A 19,210-nucleotide genomic window follows, 5' to 3' on the forward strand; every position below is an offset into this window, starting at 1 on the left:
CAGAGATAGGAAACAAGACTAGACAGGTGCATAGGGGTGAGACCAGAAGGCCCTGGTATGCATACTGGTTTCCTAGGGCTGCTGTGCAAACTATGGCTTCAAACAGTGGAAAAGTATTCTCTTCAAGTTCTGGAATCTAGGGAGTTTGCAATCAAGGCCATGGTCCCTCTGAAGGCTCTGGGAAAGAATCCTTTCTTGCTTCTTTCAGATTCTGGTGGCCCCAGGGCACTGCATTCCGTGGCTCCTGGCAGGATAACCCTAATCTCTGCCTCCATCCTCACACGACCTTCTCCTTCTCCCCTTCGTGTGTCTTCATGTTTTCGCCTCTGCTTATAAGTATACTTAGTCTTTGGATTTGGGCCCCCTAAGTCCAGAACGAGCTTGTCCTGAGATCCTTAACTAATTACATCTGCAAAGGCACATTCTGAGGTTCTGAGTAGATAAGAATTTTTGGGACACTATTCAACCCTTTACATCAGGGAAACTAGGTTTTATTGCTTTAAGCTGGTAGTAGTTTTTAGACTTTGGACATCAGATTCCTCTGGAAGGTGTGTTTAACCAGAGTTGGGCCCCATTCCCACCGTGTCTGTTTCAGTGGACACTACGGTGGGCACTGAGAATCTGCATTTCTGACAAGTTCCCTGGTGATACTGATGATGCTGGTCTGGGCACCACACTTTGAGAACTGCTACCTTAGGCACCAGAGTAGCCCTAATCCATCACAGACCTAGGAATGACAAGGTAAGAGCTGTACTTTTAGTGGACCATGCTGGAAGTCAGTGGAGAAAGGTTTGGAGAGAAACACGACCAAAGGCGAGTAAAGCACTTGAAAGGCAGTGGCCCTGGAGAAAGTGGATGAACCCCTGTCCCCAACTAAAACAGTGACAATGAAATTAGAAGATGGCAGAGTGGAGGGTCCAAGTGACATAAGCTGCTGATACAGGATACCGGAGGTGGGAACCAGGAAGACTCTAGAGGGACCCCCATGTAGCTGGCTTGAGCACATAGGCAGACGGTGGTGCATGCTGGGGATGAGGCAAAGAGGAGGTGTGCAAAGTGAGAGGACGAGTTTGGTTTGGGGGTCTGAGATATCTGTGGCACACCTAGGCACAGTGCCTAACAGGTGGCTGGATCTGAATATCAAGAGAGAAGTCTTGGATTGAGGTCATTTGAGAGTATAAATTCAGTTCTATATTTTGACATTAGTATGTATTTGTGAGCAGACTATCAGACTCACAGTGACTTAAATTACAAAGACATTTAATTATTAACCCTAACAGGAAGTCTGAAAGGAAGGGACTTCAGGGCTGGTTCAGTAGTTCTGCCACATCTTTTTTTTTTTTTTTTTTTTTTTTGGTCACACCCACGGCTTGCAGAAGTTCCCAGGCCAGGGATAGCATCCACAGTGGTGACGATGCCAGATTCTTAACCTGCTGAGCCACCAGGGGCCTCCCATTCTGTCATATCATTAAGGACTCAGGCTACGTGTGCCATTCCATGCTGCCACCCTCCTGTCCTGGCAATATTTCCCATCAAAGATGCAAGATAATGGCCATGCCTGTGTCCAAGTTAGTGAACTCACATCATAGGGTCAGAGCAGGATGGAAGGGGATAGAGAAAAAGGTACCACTCCCCTTTCAGTGAGGGAAATCTTTTGGGAAAGCTCCAGGCAGATATCTCTTTCTATCTCATTGGCCAGAACCAATCATTGGCAAAGATGCAGAGGACAGTGATGGGCCGTGATCCATTCCCAGGGCTGGGGAAATCCTCTCATCAGCTGGTGTTCCCCCCACTCTTCATTTTTTCTATGTCTTGGTCTCATTCTCTCCCACTGAAAATGAACATTTTCTTTTCAATGGTGGGGGAGGCAAAAAGAGTTGATGAGAGGGAGGCCTGGCCACAGATAGTTCAGGCACCACGGAGAGTTCCATGGCTTCACACAACTCCAGACTGACTAACCCAAGAAAAAGAGCTTTCTCCAACGTCCATACAGACAATGTCAGGGAAAAATTCTGATTGGCTTCGGTATGTGCCTAATCCTTGGACTATCACTGTGGCCAAGGTTGGCCTTACCCATTCTTAGGGGAGGGTGACATTGCTTTATCAGTATTGCTTTCTTATAACTATTGTTTTATTAATATTACTGTTACTATGATCACTGCTGCTATCACCACTGCTACTCTTATTACTACAATTACTACTAGTACTATTATTGGATGGACTGAAATAGAAAGAGAATGAAGATCGGGTAGAAAGGCAGTAACATAATTCACCCTTCTGGCGATGGGGGTTTGGATTGTGGTGGAAAAGCAAAGGAGGATTTAAAGGTTAAAAAGATTTTTTTTAAATAATTATTAAGTTTGGATCCAATGCATATTTCAACTCTCTTACCAGGGGAAAGAATAACATTCATTGTTTTGATTCTGGAGGAGACAAAAACTTGCTCAAAGCAAATTTCGCTCTTTCACCTTGTTTCCTGCTCAGCAAATCAGAACTTGCTCACATACCTTGGTTATGCCCTACTACACGGCACTATTCAATGCTGTAATGGCTCAGCTCAGCCCCCAGTATTTTCACTTTTCAATTCCATCTGCCCACTTATCCTTGACTCTGGAGGATCCCAGAGTACACTAGCTTCCTTCTTTCCTGTAAGAATGAATCCCAAGTTTATACTCTCATTGAATTGGCAAAAAAAAAAAAAAACAAAAACAAAACAAAACAAAAAAGAGCCTTTGGCAATAGGAGGAAATGGATAATTCCTTCCTAATGAGAAAAGTGCTTCATTTTTCATAACTCTTGAAGGCATGGTTCCTTTCACAGTTGAGAAATAGCTGTCATCACTCCATCTCACCTTCCCCTCCAAGTTCGCTTTTGTTGAGGCAGAACAGCAGTAATTGGAGAACACTCTTCAGGGGTCTCTAACCTCCCCAATCAATCCGTGGACAACCTCAAAGCCGACAGTCATTTTCCCCAGGACACAACATCTGGCTTCAGGACAATGCCTGTTATTCTGCCTCTGGTAGAAACTCTGAGGTGTCCAGCCCCACGCAGGACTGATGGGCCCTGAAGGATGAGTCAACTGTGGCCACCCCCTGACATGCACACCAAGGAGTAGGAGGTGATGACAGGCTTCTCCCTCTGGACTGACTTTAACACCAAGTCTGCCTCCTAGTTACCTTATCCCAGGACTCATCTTTCAGATCTGTCATCTGGGGTTCCTTTGAAAGCAAACCAGAGAAAGACAGACGTCATGGTCCACTTCTAATCCTCCTTTTCTGGACCCACCGCAATTCATTCTTTGTGACGGAGGACCTTGCTTTAGTCAGTCCCTATGTGTCATTTACCACCAGCAAGGCAGCCTTCGCAACACCTTTTAAAGTAACATGTTGACAGAATTGCTACAGCCATTAGGTCAGGGTTGTAGACCCTTCTTCTCACAGCAGATCTTCGCACTCGTGCTGTTTCGGGCCAGATAGTCTTTGCAGGGAGAGGCTCTTCTGTGCCCTAGAGGATGTTTAGCAGAATCCCTGGCCTTTCTGACCAAATACCACTAACGCTCCCCTATGTGTGGCAACCAAAAATGTCTCTGGACGTTGCCAAATGTCCCGAAGGAGGCAAAAAGCACTCCCAGTTGGTTGAGAACCACATCATTAGACACAGGCCTTAAATGGAAAAGCAAGGCGAAAGGGCAGGAGATGGCCCCATAATGTCTTTATCTGGCTGGATTTCTACCAGCAATTGTGCATTCCTGCCCCTCTGGCCCAGGCTTTCTCACACTGACTGCCTCTCTTATCACAGGGTAAAAGCCAACTCATCTTGAAGCTTGACCCTTGTCCTTCTGTTGATGACAACAGTAGCAGGGAGGCAGTGGTTGTTCCCCCAAAGGCTGTCAGCTCATTAGTGAGTTCTAATAGCCAGAAGGCACGGGGCTTCCCTGCAGAAACACCCAGGAACAAGGTTGCTGAGCTACTGGTTTTCCTGCCTAGATGAACAATGCTCAGCTGGAAAGAGACTGACCAGAACAACCATGAGTTCATCTGCTCACCTCTCCTCTGGGTATAGCCTCAAAAGGGTTGCCCCAATCAATCTCCCCACACCAGAGCTCAGGGCTCAGCATCGCGTTGTCTGCATTTCTGAGTATATTGACAATACCTCTGGTAACAACGGCACCCACCCCCTTGCAGAGCCTTCAGTTCAGATCTCCTTAAGGTTAGGTCTCAACCCCATAGTCACCTTCGATGGGAAATATCACATCAAAATATAATAACCCAGACAGCATAGTCTAAGAAAAGCTTGTCTTTCTGGAAAATGACCTACAATTACACCAATTTCATTAAAGGGTGTTCTTAAAATGCCAACATATAAATAACCCCCAATTTAGGAGAAAGATCATTTTTTAACCTAAAAAGTTTCACTCATTTTTCAGAACACACAGCACACGTAAGTAAATCATATTGAGATCTGACCCAAGGGGATGTTTTTCCTATTTTCAGCTTTATTTGATGAATGATGCAAATATTTGTACCCATTCAAACTGATGGCCAAACCTTTAATAGTCACACTTGTCACTTTAAAACTGCATCTCTGAAAGGCTGAAGCAACAGCAACAAACAGCTCCATGTGTTCTCAGCACCCTTCAAAGTTTGAGCAGAGGTTTCCTAACACACTTTCCTAGCTATCTGGTCTACCTCCTTGGTTAACAGACTTCAAAAACAGATCCAAATGGAAAGAGGATCTTAGAACGGAGGAATTAGCTTTGCAATTAATCAGCGAGATGATGGCTAGTCCTGATGAAAATGGAGGAATAACTACATGGTGAAATTACCAGGTATTCTTGTAGGACTGAAACTCTGCTAAAATATACCCAACAGAGCACACTGCAATATATATTTTTTCTATTTAATAGTTTTAACTTTTTGCTCTGACAAGTATTTAATTAGATTTTGATTTAAACCCCCCCCCCGCCCCCGAGAGACTTTTAATCAAATTTATTGTTTCAGGGAAACCATGCCCAAAAAGCAATCAACTTAATGAAACAATATGCCACTAATCACCCAAGATTCATGTTTAAAGATGTGAATGACTCCTCTGTTGTGTTGCAAATTGCCCATCACTGTCTACTAAACATATCTGTGGAAATGTCACCAGGATGTTTTCTGGCTCTGAATTCATGAACTTTAAATAGTACAATACTTTGCATTCATGCTAACTGGTTTCAAAGTACAAACGAATGACCAGTTATGGGTAAAAGGACATTGTCCTGTGAGAGAGGAGCCCAGTTTCTTCCATAAGTAAGAAAGTGACCCTGGACAGATAATTTAACCACCAAGCCTCAGTTTATCTATAAAATGAGGGGACTGGACACATTGAATAATATTTCCCAGACTTTAGACTTCAGTGTGACCTTCTTGAATGTGGCCAAATACATGTGCCAATTGTTCTATTAATAGCGCTATTCTCTTTTCTTTAAATCTCATCATCTTTTTGATACAAATTTATCTTAATAAACTTTAAATTAGTACCATAAATGGGAAACCAGTTATCAGTTGATATAAATACAGAAAACCAAATGAAAGCAAGAAGAGTATATTAAATTTGAACCAAATACTACTGCCAGCCCAAGGCTCCGATCCTGTCACCTGTTTTGTGATAAAAAGACCTGTTTGCATGAAACAGAGAAGGTATTCGCAAAGTAACTATTTGGGTATTTCTGGGCCTTACAACCCTGGTTGCAACTACTTGACTCTGCCATTGGAGGGTGGGAGTACCCACTGACCAAATGTATATGAGTGGGTTGGCTATGTTCCAATAAACCTATTTACAAAAGCAGGTGATGGGCTGGATTTAGCTGCCATCTACAGTTTGCCAGCCCCTGGATTCAAAGAGTGTGAAAGATGTACTATTACCAGGCAAAGACTCATAAGACCCTAGAGTTTCCATTGTGGCTCAGTGGGTTAAGGACCCAGAGCAGTCTCCGTGAGGATGTGACTTTGATCCCTGGCCTTGCTCCAGGTTGAGGATCTGGCATTGCCTCAAGCTGCAGTGTAGGTTGCAAATGCAACTTAGATCTGGTGTTGCTGTGGCTGTGGCATTGGGCTCAGCTGCAACTCTGATTCAACCCCTAGCCTGTATGCCATAAGTGCAGCCGTAAAGGGAAAAAAAATTAAAAATAAGTAAATAAAAGGAACTTCTTTCCCAGCTGGAAATCCAACGGGCTTTAATATAGCCAGTATTCCGTATCACCCATTTTGAAAAAACCTGAGTTGCATTTCTACCCTAAGAACTACAAGAAACTTCTTCCCTTTATCTTTTGCTCCTTGAATAAGGTCTAGGATTTCTTACTTGTACAAAGCCTCAGCATATATATTTTTAAAGTTGTCTTTCTCATTCATTGGAATGTCCATGGAAAAGTTTCTAATTTTTATCAGATCGATGGTTCTCAATCTTGGCTGCACATTAGAATCATCTGGAGAGTTTTTAAATGCCTATACCTAGCGGTGAGCTCTATCTTAGCGATTCTGATTTAACAGGACCAGGATGAGACTCAGTCATTTGTGAAGGCACACAATTAGCTGTTGCAAGCTTGCCAAGTCAGCTCCAGCTAGGATGACCAACCATCCTGGTTTCCCTGGAAACGTCCCAGTGTTAGCACTGAGAACCCCGCATTTCCCGGGAAACCCTCAATATTGGGTAGTCGAGCTGTTGTTCACCTTAGTGCCAGCCCACCACTGGCAGAAAGTCCTCGATTCTTTCCAGGAGGGCCAGAAACAGTTTCAGAGAGGAGATGAGGCTTCAGCAAATTTCTTTAAGTGGATCCAGGCTCCACTCTTGCCCACAGAATCAATGGTGGGCAACTGGTGTTTAAAAGACGGAGGGGCCCGAGGCTCTGGGCTGTGGGTCCCTGTGCTTCTTTGGCCCTCTGGGGACTCCAGAAGGACAATAAGGACACTCACAGCACCCGTCCTCCGCCTCCCCAACCTCACACGGTAGGCCCCTTGCTCATAAGACAATCGGCAGTCCTTTTGTGTTGATTCTGTTAGGCAGGGAGAGGTTGCATTTTCCCTGTGAAAACATTCCAGTTTATCAGGCTGGGAGGCAGGCACCCCAAAGGAGCAAACGCCAGAAACTGGCCATCCTGCTGGCCAGTTTCAAAAAGCCTTTCCAGTCTTCAAAACGCCTCTGCTAAAATTCAACTCCCTGGCCTACTGTGGTCCTTGAAGGATGATCCCGATGAACTAAGGGCCAGATTTTTCGGAAAGGGGGAACTGGAAGATTTGGGATGAGACAGGGAGAGGAGGAGGAAGGAGACGGTCAGAAAAGTCGGTTCCTCCCTGGCCAGCTCTGATCTCGACAATGAACTCTCTCTACCCAGGACTCTCACTTGTCTCTTTTCTCCAGATTTATTGAAATATCATGGACATAGAACTTTCTGTAAGTTTAAGGTGTGAAATGCGTTGACTTGATCTGCTGTATACTGTGAAATGATTACCAGCATTAATTAGCTAACACCCAGGCATGGCACACAGTTACCATGTCTTTTTTTGTGGTGAGTATATTTAAGACACGTTCTTAGCAACTATGGGGTATATAATGCAGTATTATTGAACTATAATCACTATGCGATACATTAGATCCCTAGAACTTACTCACTTTATAACTTCGAGTTTGTGCACTTTGACCAGCCTCTCCCTTTCCCCCTAGTCCCTGGTAACCATCATTCTGGTCTCTGTTTCTATTAGTTCGGCTTTTTTAGATTCCATATATAAGTGACATCATATAGTATTTCTCTTTCTCTGACTTATTTCACCTAGCAGAATGCCCTCAAGGAACATCCATGTTGTTGTAAATAAAAGGATTTCCTTCTTTCTCATGGCTGAATGATATTCCATCATATACCTAATACGCCATCATATATTATCCCTATTTATCTATCTATCATCTGTCTTCTGACCTTCTTTATCGAGGCACCCATTGACAGGCACATAGGTTGTTTCCACATCTTGGCTATTGCGAAGGATGCGGCAGTAATCACGCTGTCATATTTTATCTTCCTGGGATTCTGCTGGATATGGCAGGTGTTGGTCCCAGTTTTCAGAAAAGAAGATGTGATTCCATTTGACTCAGAAGGCATAATGGGAACAGAGTTTGACAATAACGCCTCTCCTGCACACACACTTTGCCCTGGGGAGAGGCTGTTCCTTTTGCCTTGCAAATATGACAACTGGGCCTTCATTTTTCATTTCACTTCCTATTGTCTCATCATCAAGAACACTTATTGATCCTATGGCCAAGCCAGTGGTCCTTAGCTTCCCACGTCAGTAGGCAAGTCATAGGTCTCAACTGGTAGTTCTATAAAAACCAGAATTCTAGGAATTGAAATGAGTGCCTCTATCATTAAAAATTTTTTAAGTTATTAATTTTGACAGGGACAAAAGAAATCAGTTAATGAGAAGTTGACAGTAGAGTTTCTGGATTCAGATTGTGTAGGTTTGAATTCCATCACTCACTAAGCTGTGTGACCTCAGGCAATTAATTAACCTCTCTGTGGTTTGGTTTTCTCATTTGCAAAATGGGAAGTAATAATACCTACTTCATAGAATTATTATGAGGATTGAGTGAGTTATATATAAACTGTTTGGACCAGTGCTTGGACACATATTAAGTAAGTGCTTCATATCTGGCTGTCATTCTCAATTTGAAGTGTTTCTCGCATTAATTTCTCTTAAACTCTCAGCTCCTGCTACTACTTATCTACAAGCACAAAATGGTTCTGATTTAGGACAAAATTATATAATCAGCTATTTTAAAGTTGCCACACGAAGCATCATGTCAAGGGCTTATTCAACCCTCAGAAGGAATCAGGTCAAGATGGAAGAAAGAAATAAAAATAACATTGAGTCTTCGCCACATGCCAAGCATCCTGCCAAGCCCCCTTTTTTTTTTTCTTTTTTTTTCTTTTTGCTTTTTAGGGCAGAACTCATGGCTTATGGAGGTTCCCAAGCTAGGGGTCAAATCAGAGCTGCAGCTGCCACCCTACACCACAGCCACAGCAACTCGAGATCCAAGACGCGTCTGTGACCTACGCCACAGCTCATGGCAATGCCAGATCCCCGACCCACTGAGTGAGGCCAGGGATGGAACCCACATCCAGATGGGTACCAGTCGGATTTGTCTCTGCTGCGCCACAACAAGAACTCCCTGCCAAGCACTTTTAACACATATCCTTTTAACAATCCACAAGCAACAGAAACTATTATTACCATCTTTCCGGTGGGAAAACAGATTTAGAAAGGATAAGGAGAGAAATAGCATCACGCCAGGTTCAAGGGTAGGTATCTTGGAGCAGGGGGACTACCTGTGTGACCAGAAAGAAGTCTCTCTCCCAAAATGAACCTCAGTTTCCCCAACTCTGTACAAGGCAAATGTTGACCAAATGATCAACATTAACTCAAGGTACCATGAACTAGCGGCAGGGATGTTCACTGCTAATGCTCAGGCAGGTGCAGGCGTGTCCGAGGCTCTCCCCAGCACAGCCTCCATTTTCCTCCTGCTTAATACACCCAGGCCATTGGCTAGTTCCAATCCTGATTCCATGTCAGCTCAAACAACTGCCCTCTTTGGATTAGTGTGCTGTGAGCCCTCTGCCCTCTGCTCCCCAGCACTTCCTCGGAGACGTCCTGTCTCAGAGTCTGGATACCAAGCAACCACTTTCAAATATTGACCGAGCAGACGGCAGCAAGCCAAGGCTCCGGCGGACCTGCTCTGGAGAGACAGCAAACAATCCAAATGCCACTCCCATCACATTCTGATAATATTTCAGAGTTTACACATGATCCTGACATCCTTATGTCGCCCAGCATCCCATCTCCTACATGCCCCCAGCCAAGTGCTCCCCATAATCTGGCACAGGGGTACTGCATCCTGGATAGGACCACATCCAAACCCCACACCACCCGTGAGTCGGGCACCTCCACGGTGAAGCAGAGGCAACAGAGGCTTGGAGAGCTGGGCCAGCTTGCCCACATCCTCCAACCTGGAGAGCATAACTGAACACAGTGGACCCGACTCAAGTTCACACTGTGCCTGTATGTCACATTTAGGTCAATCCTGTTTGGTCTGCAGCAGCGCTGTGACAGGTCCTAGTAAATACACATGCACCCAGAAAGCATCATGCTGTGGTCCTTTCCTGGAATATTCCTTCCCCACCTCCACCTGTCCTCTTCCCCACCCTAATTCTTGCTTGCCTGATTCCTACTCATCTTTCTAGAATCAGCACAAATGTCAACTTCTCCTTAAAAACTCCTCTTTCCTCTCTCAGCTATTGGCAGTCAAAGAGCTTACCATATCAGAAGGCAATTGCCACTGATCTAGTTCCATGTTTATGTCCCAGGGACAGAGACTGCGATTCATAGATCACTGAGTCCCCCTCACCTGGGGTCATGTTTGCCACATAACAGATCTTCAGTACTTTTTGCTGATGGAAGAGGAGAGAAGAAAAAGAGGAGGAAGGAGAAAAGGGAAGAAGGCAAAGGAAAAAGAGAAGTGAGGAGAGGAAGCAGAGAAGAGAGAGGAACTGTTCAGAGGTCCAATGTGCCAGCTTTGTACTGCTTTTTAAGGAATTCACATGGCTGTCATGAGACAGGATGTTCTTATTTTCCAGGCTTAATTCAATGAGGTCACACCTATTGGTGAGTGGGAGTGTACTTAAACAAGCGTGTACTCCTGGAAAATCTTGGTTACTATATAACTGTACAGAGCAACCAACTTGCAAACCACATCCCTCCTCTAACTTTTTCACACACTCCATCCCCAGAGCTTGATGCAATTTGGAGGATGATTTCTTAAAACCCTCCCATTTCATCCTAAGAGCTAACCCTTCCTTGAATCGCGCTGGGTCAGAAGCCTTTGATCAGGTGTCTGTTCCTCCACCCTAGCCCTTCCGGCCGAGGCTATGATTCAGAACTTGATTTAGAACCAGCCTTCTTCCTGGGCAGTCCATGTGCTGAGGTTGGCACATCCCTGACTCATTTCAGAGTGGGTGTCTCCAACATTCTTTCTGCCCAGGTGATGCTACTTCCTAGGTCCGTAGAATCTATTTATTTTCTCTGCCTTCTCCCTCAAGAAAAATGGATCCTTTGTTGCCTTGTTTTAGATGCAGGAACATGGAAACACAGAAAAGTGACCTGTAGACATGCCAGAAGGAGTGAAAAAATAAGACAGAAAGCTCCCAGCATAGTCATGCACCGGGCAGTGCCTTTTGTAGAGTATGGAGTATTTGTTTAATGTGACCCTGACACAACAGCACGATGGCCAGCACTGTCCCCGCCTATGTCTCAATGGGACCCTCACACCCAGAGGTTGTGAATTACCACCCTGATCAAAATGTGGCGTGGTGGTGTCAGCCCAGGTCCCTCGGCCTCCACACAGCCTGCATTTTTGACCACCTTACTGCCCTGGGTGATGTCTGGAGCACTAAATCTGAACTGTAGGTGATGAATGAAAAATGGATCCTTCAAGTGCCATTTATAAGGCAAAAAGTCCCCGAGCAGGAAAGGGTTTAGAATATTCTGGAAAGGTCATTGTTGACCTGCCTTCAACAAACGTTAATTGTTACAATTATTAAGCATGTGCGCCCTCTGCTAGGCTTCCTTTTAGATGCTTTGCATGAATGACTTCACTTAAACTCTCACAAGAGACCCACAAGGTGGGCGATATTATTATCCACATTTTTGCCATGAGGAAACCACAGCTCATAGAGGTTCCCAAATTTGTTCAAGGTCACACAAGTAATGAGCAGTCATGCTGGGATTCAAATCCAGTCTGATTAGACTCAGTGGCTACTTATTATAAATGTGATATTGTCCAGGGCATTGCCAGATAGATGATAGAAGGATGGATGGATAGTTGGATGCATGGGTAGATGAATAGAGGGATGGATGGATAGATGGATAGGTAGATGGATGGATAGATGGATGGATAGATGGATACATGGGTAGATGATGGATAGATGGATGGATAGATGGATAGGTAGATGGATGGATAGATGGATGGATGGGTGGATGAATAGATGGATGGATAGATGGAGAGATGGATGGATGGATAGATAGATGATGGAATTTCACAGTATCAAGTTTGGAAGATGTCTATATATCTACATATGTATATCTTCCAAACTTGTCAAGTCAAAATATGAAGAATCAAAAACCTATTACCACAAGACAAAAAAACAAGAGATGGCCCAAAGAGGCAGAGACAGGACTAGGATTTCAGTGCCTCCTCTACATCGGCACTGGAAATGCTCTCTCACAGAAGCCTCAGATCTCAGCAGGCGGACACTGCCCCTATTTTACAGATGAAGAAATGGTGGCTTAGAGGTTAAATGGCCCAGGTTCACACGGCTGCTAAGGGGCAAGACCCCGTTCAAACTTGGATTCACGTGGGCTCAAAGCCCAGTCTCTGTTATCATTGTTATTAGGACAATAATAAAGGACACCTAACATCATGTCCTTTTCTTGTCTCTCAAGTGTCAGTACAAAGGCTGTTAAAAAAAAAAAAAAAGTCAACACAAAACAATAAAAGGAGCGTTGTCCCACCTCTGTTATGCCTTGGAGTTGAAAGCAAGTGGAATATTCGCGGGTTTTCCTCAACCGCCACAATCTCAACCCTCCACCCCCATCCTGGAGCCCCTGCACCCCCTTTTTGTGTCTGACTCACATTCCTGCAAACCTGCTGTGTGCCGAAGTTCTGCTGAGCGGCCTCAGGTCTCACAAAGAAAATCTCCTGATGGGCAAACAGGCCCGAGGCCCCAGAGCCAGCTGCCTGGCCCGCTAACAATGAACAATGGGTCGGCTCCACACACATTCCGGAGATGTTCATTACCCAGCTCGGGAGAACGAGCCAGGGACACGGGCACCCCTGGCATCAACACTGGGTCTCGCTGCTGAATGCGTCCATTGTAGCCGTGCCCCAGCCATGCGGAGGGAGGACTCCTCGCAAACAGACGGTTTTCTTTTTCTCTCTGTTATCTTTTTTAAAAATCACATCACATGATTCCTGCCCTCTGACATGCATACCCGGCTGTTATGAAAAACAGCATGGAATTCTCTTCTGATAAGGAAAGATGACCAACATGGCTAAGGGCCATTCCTAGAAAGTGAATGGTGACTTCAAACTGCCCTTCGGAGGGTCGCACATCTAATACAGACTTTTATGCTGCTTATTTGTTAAGAAAAAAAAAAGGAAGTCTCAACATCATCTTTATTCCTAACATTGACTCAACATTCTCCCACTGCACCCCCGCCATCACTATTATTTTGGACTAAATGACACATTATTACTCATTTTTTGGCCTTGGAAAAACAAACTGGACATGTTCAGAAGGTTTCCCACCCCTCTGCTCTTAAAACTCTAGGATATTTGCATCGTGGAACTTTCTTGCTAAAACAGGAAGGGAATGTCACTGCATACCTGACAGAGTCAGACAGTGCTGGTTTGAGCCCTGGCTCTGATTCAGCCGTTGCCTGGCCAGGCGATCTTAAACATGTCCCCTCGTGGCTTATGCAAGCTCTGGCAGCATCTTTGTGCAAATGAGGGGAAAGTGTCCCTCTGGGGAGAAAGCAGCCCTGCCAGCACAGAGTTTGGCAAGTGTAACCCAGATGGACCCTGAACGGGGACCCTCAGGACAGGCAGAGCCTGAATAGCCATTCACAGAGCCCTGTGTCTCTGTTTCAACTTGTCACCTGTGAAGTGGGATAGATAATAAGGGTTCCACCAAATTCTTGTACCAATGAGTTTAAAAGGACATGCAGAACAGTTTATGAATCAGCCTGTAGATAGGAGATTTCTGCTGTTCTGGTTCGATTCCACCTCACTTCCTGAGCTGCCTGTAATGCTCCTGATGAAAAGCAAAGGCACGATTTAGTCCTTTGAGATTGCTATTTCTCGTGCTCCCACACCCAGAGAACCAGCCTTTTAGAATATGATCAAAATGCAGGGTGGGCTTGGTCAGTGCACAGCCTGTGCAGCTGCACAGGGCCCGGCTCAGGAAGGCCTTCCTCTTGGTTGAACGTTCTGATATCACCATCTCGAAATTCTTAATCATTTTAAACCAAGGAGTCCTACATTCATTTAGCATTGAGCCCCACAAATTGTGTCTCTGGAGCCGCCAACAAGCCTCTAGAAGCACCAGACAGCTTTCTTATAGCTCACAAAATACTAGGAAAGGAAAACAGGACCTGCCATCCCTCTGCTGAACATGTCATAATTAGATTGTGAGGCAAGATGATGATGCACGGTACCCAAGGGGCCTTAGGAGACAAGTTGAGCTGCAGCAAACCTGCATCGTGCAAGACCACAAATTCCCTGACCTGCCTGAACCCAGGCTTCTGCCTCTGTCAAGCAGCCAACTAATGCCTACTCTTCCCTGTGAATAATGAACAAAGGTCTGTAAATGAAGAAATTGTTTAGCACATAGTGGGTGTCAACAAACTTGAGTCCCTCTCCCAGCTTGTTTCAGGAACAGGTATTTCAAGACGGGCCATGAGTCACATTGCAAACTCAGTGGGGTGACAGGTGGCCCCGAAGAGCCGTTTGGTTCTAAGCATATGCTATTCCATTAACAGAAACCTAGAAGCCAGCCCTCCTCCGCTCCATAGTTTTTCCTACAGTTATTCAATCTCAATCTCTCTTTTTCTCTCCCTATCTCCACTCTTCTTGTCTCCACATTCATGCTTCCTACATGTGGTGGACAACACGGCACCATCAGCCCTCTACCCACACTTGTCAGCCTGGCAAACCCGGCAAGGAAAAACATCTCTCTCGAGATATCCACAAATCAACCAAGGGAAAACTCTAAGCCATCCCGCTTGGATTACAGCACCACTCCTGAGCCAGTCACTGTTGCCATAGTGACAGGGTACGAATCTACCCAAGGGCAGAACAATGGGGCTCAAGCCTCCTGACTGACCGCCCCCACGAGACGATACAAGATGGGGGAGGGAAGTCCCCCAAAGGAAATAAGGTTATCGGACAGATAAACACAACTGGTACTCTGTGCTTTATGTGGTTAACGGCTCACTCCCAACAGGTACCCAAAGAAACGGAAGGAGGGAGAGTAGAGACTAGCACTTAAACCAGCCTTCATTGAAGGATCATGGGAAATATGTGACACAGGTTATCAAAGGGCATCTCTGTGAGGAAGGACCAAGAACTGAGAAACCACTGGGTGTGTTCAAAGCTACTAATGGCAAACTGCAATTAACCTTCCGTCGTTACATTTTTAACCCTCCTTCTTTAAAAATTAATTTAATTTTTGTGTGTGTGTGTGTGTGTCTTTTGTCCTTTTAGGGCCACATCCGAGGCATATGGAGGTTCCCAGGTTAGGGGTCTAATAGAGCTATACCTGCTGGCCTACGCCAGAGCCACAGCAATGTCAGATCCAAGATGCGTCTGCAACCTATACCACAGCTCACAGCAACGCTGGGTCCTTAACCCACTGAGCGAGGCCAGGGATCGAACCTGCGTCCTCGTGGATGCTAGTCAGATTCGTTAACTGCTGAGCCACAACGGGAGCTCCTTGAAAAATAATTTTAAGTGAAAACAGGTCAACTGAAAGAAAAGTAATAAGCAAATAACAATAATGTAGACACAGATAGCTGCGGACAAATCAGGGCATATATTATGCCAATGACTGAAGTGCAGGAAACATTAGTAAATATACAGAGCTTTCTCTCCCCAAGGGATGGTGAAAAACCAGCAACTCTGCTATTGCCTGTCCCTAGGATATCTCTGACCAACTAAATATCATTGCGTGACTGGCAAAGCTCTAGCCCAGGGTGCCAAATGGACTTGTAAGAAGATCCTGGAACCCTCAGCTTCTGGCCAGCAATGCCTCCTCCCTTGACATACTGTGTCTCACGGCAAAGGCAGAAATTCGGCCTTCTAGGACAGTGGCCACTGTGTCACACTCTCCGTCTCAGAGACAGATACACAAAGGTGGGGTTGATGTGAAAGTCGCCCCTCCCGGAGCTGGCCAGGCTGATTGTCCTTGAGGACAGAGGGGCTCATTCTCCGAGGTCATCCAAGTCCAGCTGGCTCCAGGGAGTACCAGCCCCCTCTCTGCGGCCAGAGTTTCCCCGGCTGATTTCCACATGAATCCACGTGTAAAGTGGCAGCTGGTCCCTAATTTGGATGTCTGCTTGGTCTTGCCGTTAGCTGCCACTTTCAGCCAGAGGTAATTCTGAAATGCCTATGTTGTCCACTCACCTTCTCAATTATCTTTCTCCAGGCCAAAGCGAAAAGTGATCAGGGTTTCGATGTTGATCGAGATGCCAAAAAGCTGCACAAAGCCTGCAAAGGAATGGGTATGAAAGATATTTTGTTTGCTATCTTAATTCTGAAGTTGATGAAACATGATCTCATGTCCAAATTTCCCATGATCTTAAGAAGATGACTTTCCACTTCTCTTGTATACTCCAAGCTGAGTTGATGACTTTAAGGTTCTCTTTATAAGCATTTGCAAATGTATAATCAGATCCTATTACTTCTCAGGATTCAATTAAATAATTAGAAATTGAATTTTATTTGTTTATTTATTTATTTATTTTGCTTTTTAGGGCTACACCTGTGGCATAGGGAAGTTCTCAGGCTAAGGGTTGAATGGGAGCTACAGCGGTTGGCCGACACCACAGCCACGGCAACGTTGGATCCTTAACCCACTGAGCGGGGCCAGGGATCGAACCCGTGTCCTCATGGATACTAGTCAGGTTTGTAACCCACTGAGCCACAATGGGAACTCCCGATATTTTCATACTTAATTTGAACTTGAGGTGGAGGAATGTTTGTGAGCAGTGTTGTTCGTGAGCTCAATGTCATCTAAACCCTCTGAGGCCTTTTATGGGAGGTGGTGGGGGATCAGGCTGATTAGAACTGGATTAGGCACCTGGGGGCAGCATCTCAAAGTAGAGCAAGTGGAGATAAAACTGTGGCCAAGGTCAAGAATCAAGGGGCAACACTAGGGAAGCTACTTACATCCAGGCCAAGGCAAGTGCGGGGCCAAGAATGGGAGGCTAAGCGAGATGAGGAGTAAGCAAACCCGGGCCCAGGTGGGATGAGGGAAGGAGCATCCAGGGCTATGAGAAAAGGCTCTGGAGCCCAAGGAAGTCACTGATAAAACAAGGTTCTAGTCCCAGAAGCCTGGAAGAAGGTGGAATCCAAAGCTCAGATAGAAGGAGTTACCTTGAGTGGGGGGGGGAAAGAGTGAGAGCGGGAAGTGGCACATCAATGGGTGTTGGAAGGGGAGGAAGCCGAAGGTGGTCAGGCCTGAAGGTGGATGTTGCTTGGGGAACGGAAGGCAAGGTTGTCTGCTAAAGGGATGGAGTGTGGAGTCTGGCTGATGATTTGGAACAGCTTTTGAGTAGAAAAGAAGGCAGAGGTGGCCAGGGCAGACTTATGCGGAAGGCCCATGGAGTAGGAAGAGGCCAAAGAACAAATCCACCTGCCTCCAAAGGATAGCTTAAGTTCTGAGACTTTACGGAAGAGGCAGCTTCACAATAAGACACCACATCTATTGAACTCTTTTTGCCATACGTTTTGCACGCATTACTTCATTTAATAATAGCACACCTCATTTAGTCCTAATTTTCCAGATGGTTAAAGTGAGGCTGAGAGGGGCTACGTGACTTGTCCAGACTCCCACAGCTCTGAGCAAGTGGCAGAGCAGCGTTAAGCTCAGGCAGGAATTAAATCCCTGCTCTTGACCATCAGAGGTCAACCTTTGAGCTTAGGACAAGCTTCCACTTCCATGGGGGCCCTTGGTGCTCTTCAGCACACATCTCGCATTCACTCAACAAGCCAACAAACACTTATCAAGCGCCTTCACTGCAGAGTCGTGTGTGACGTGTTTAGGAACCGGTGCTTTATTCTGAGACAAGGTGAAATCAAGGAGGACCTTACCTAGACAGCCACAGAGAGAACGGACTGGAGGCAGGTGGGAATGGAGGGAGAGAGACACGTTAGGAGGTGACCAGGAGACAGGAGAGGAGGCCGGTAGGGCAGTGAGTACGGACAAGAAGGAAGAGATCTGAGGCATTAATGTGCAGACACCCCAGGAGCTGGTCACAGACGAGTCGGGCATGAGGGAAAGTGAGAAGTCAGAAAGAACCCCAGAGCTCCTGTCTCAGGGAACAAGAGAGGCGTTACCATTTAACAAGAAAAAGAGGGAAGCGTGTGGAGGTGAAGTGTGGCGTGAAAGTGTAGATCATTCTTTAGACGTGTTGAATTCAAGGGTCTGAGGAATCCAAAGGAATGATCCAGATGAGCAAAGATGTGTCTAGAACCAGGGAGAGAGATGCAGACAGAGACCCCAGACTTGAGAGACGCCACCACATGGGTGGCGGTTAAGGCCATGGGTGAGGCGTAAAGAGAGGAGAGATGCAGGAGTAAAGAGAGAAGAGATGCAGGAGTTCCCAGTGTGGCTCAGCAGGTTAAGGACAGGATGTTGTTTCTCTGAGGACATAGGTTCCATCCTTGGCCTCGCTCAGTGGGTTAAGGATCTGGCATTGTTGTGAGCTGTGGTGTAGGCTGGTGGCTGCGGCTGTCATTTGATCCCTAGCCCAGGAACTTCCACATGCCACAGGTGCAGCCCTAGAAGGAAAAAAGAGAGAGAGAGAGGAAAGAGGTAGGCAATCCCCGCATTCAAGGCAAATGTAAAAGTAAGATGGGAAGGAATGGCCGAGAGATGGGATGAGAAACAGGAAGAATGTGTCTCCAGAACCAAAGGGAAAGAGTTCCCAGGAGAAAGAGTGGGGGAAACGTGTAAAACCCTATCCACCCTGAGGCCAAGGAAGAGGAGGAGGTGAGCGCTGGATTTTGCAGCCCAGGGTAAAGCGATCACCACTACCGGAGTAGCTCTGGGAGCAGAGCTGGAAGCAGAAGGCTCGCCGCTGTTCCCTGGGGTGAGAACAAAGATGAGGGAGCTGTTCCATCAGAGAGGAGAGAGGCTCGCAGCCTCAGAAGGCTGAGGTTAGAGGAGACTAGACAGAAAAAGAAGGGGTCTGTTGAAGGAGAGTTTGTACATCCAGGAGAGAACGGGAATGGCTGATGAAGCAAGATTTTAGGAAAGCCTGGAAGAGGGGGAATCCCAAACACCATGAATGGAAAGAGGAGGGGAGGGGAGAGCTGGACTCGATACATTCGTGGGGGTGGCAGGGGC

General features: G+C 45.9%; 1 protein-coding gene across 3 annotated transcripts in view; it reads left to right on the plus strand.

Annotated features, from left to right (window-relative positions):
* The window catches only part of ANXA13 (annexin A13), a 58,359-nt gene that overhangs the window by 6,395 nt on the left and 32,754 nt on the right, over positions 1 to 19,210 (plus strand). For all 3 annotated transcript variants that reach the window (XM_013996500.2, XM_021088956.1, XM_021088957.1), the window contains one exon: positions 16,286 to 16,361. In XM_013996500.2, the coding sequence (XP_013851954.1) occupies positions 16,286 to 16,361 (76 nt within the window). The remainder of the gene's footprint in view (positions 1 to 16,285; positions 16,362 to 19,210) is intronic.

This window comes from Sus scrofa, chromosome 4 (genome assembly GCF_000003025.6).
Source record: "Sus scrofa isolate TJ Tabasco breed Duroc chromosome 4, Sscrofa11.1, whole genome shotgun sequence".
NCBI lineage: Eukaryota > Metazoa > Chordata > Mammalia > Artiodactyla > Suidae > Sus > Sus scrofa.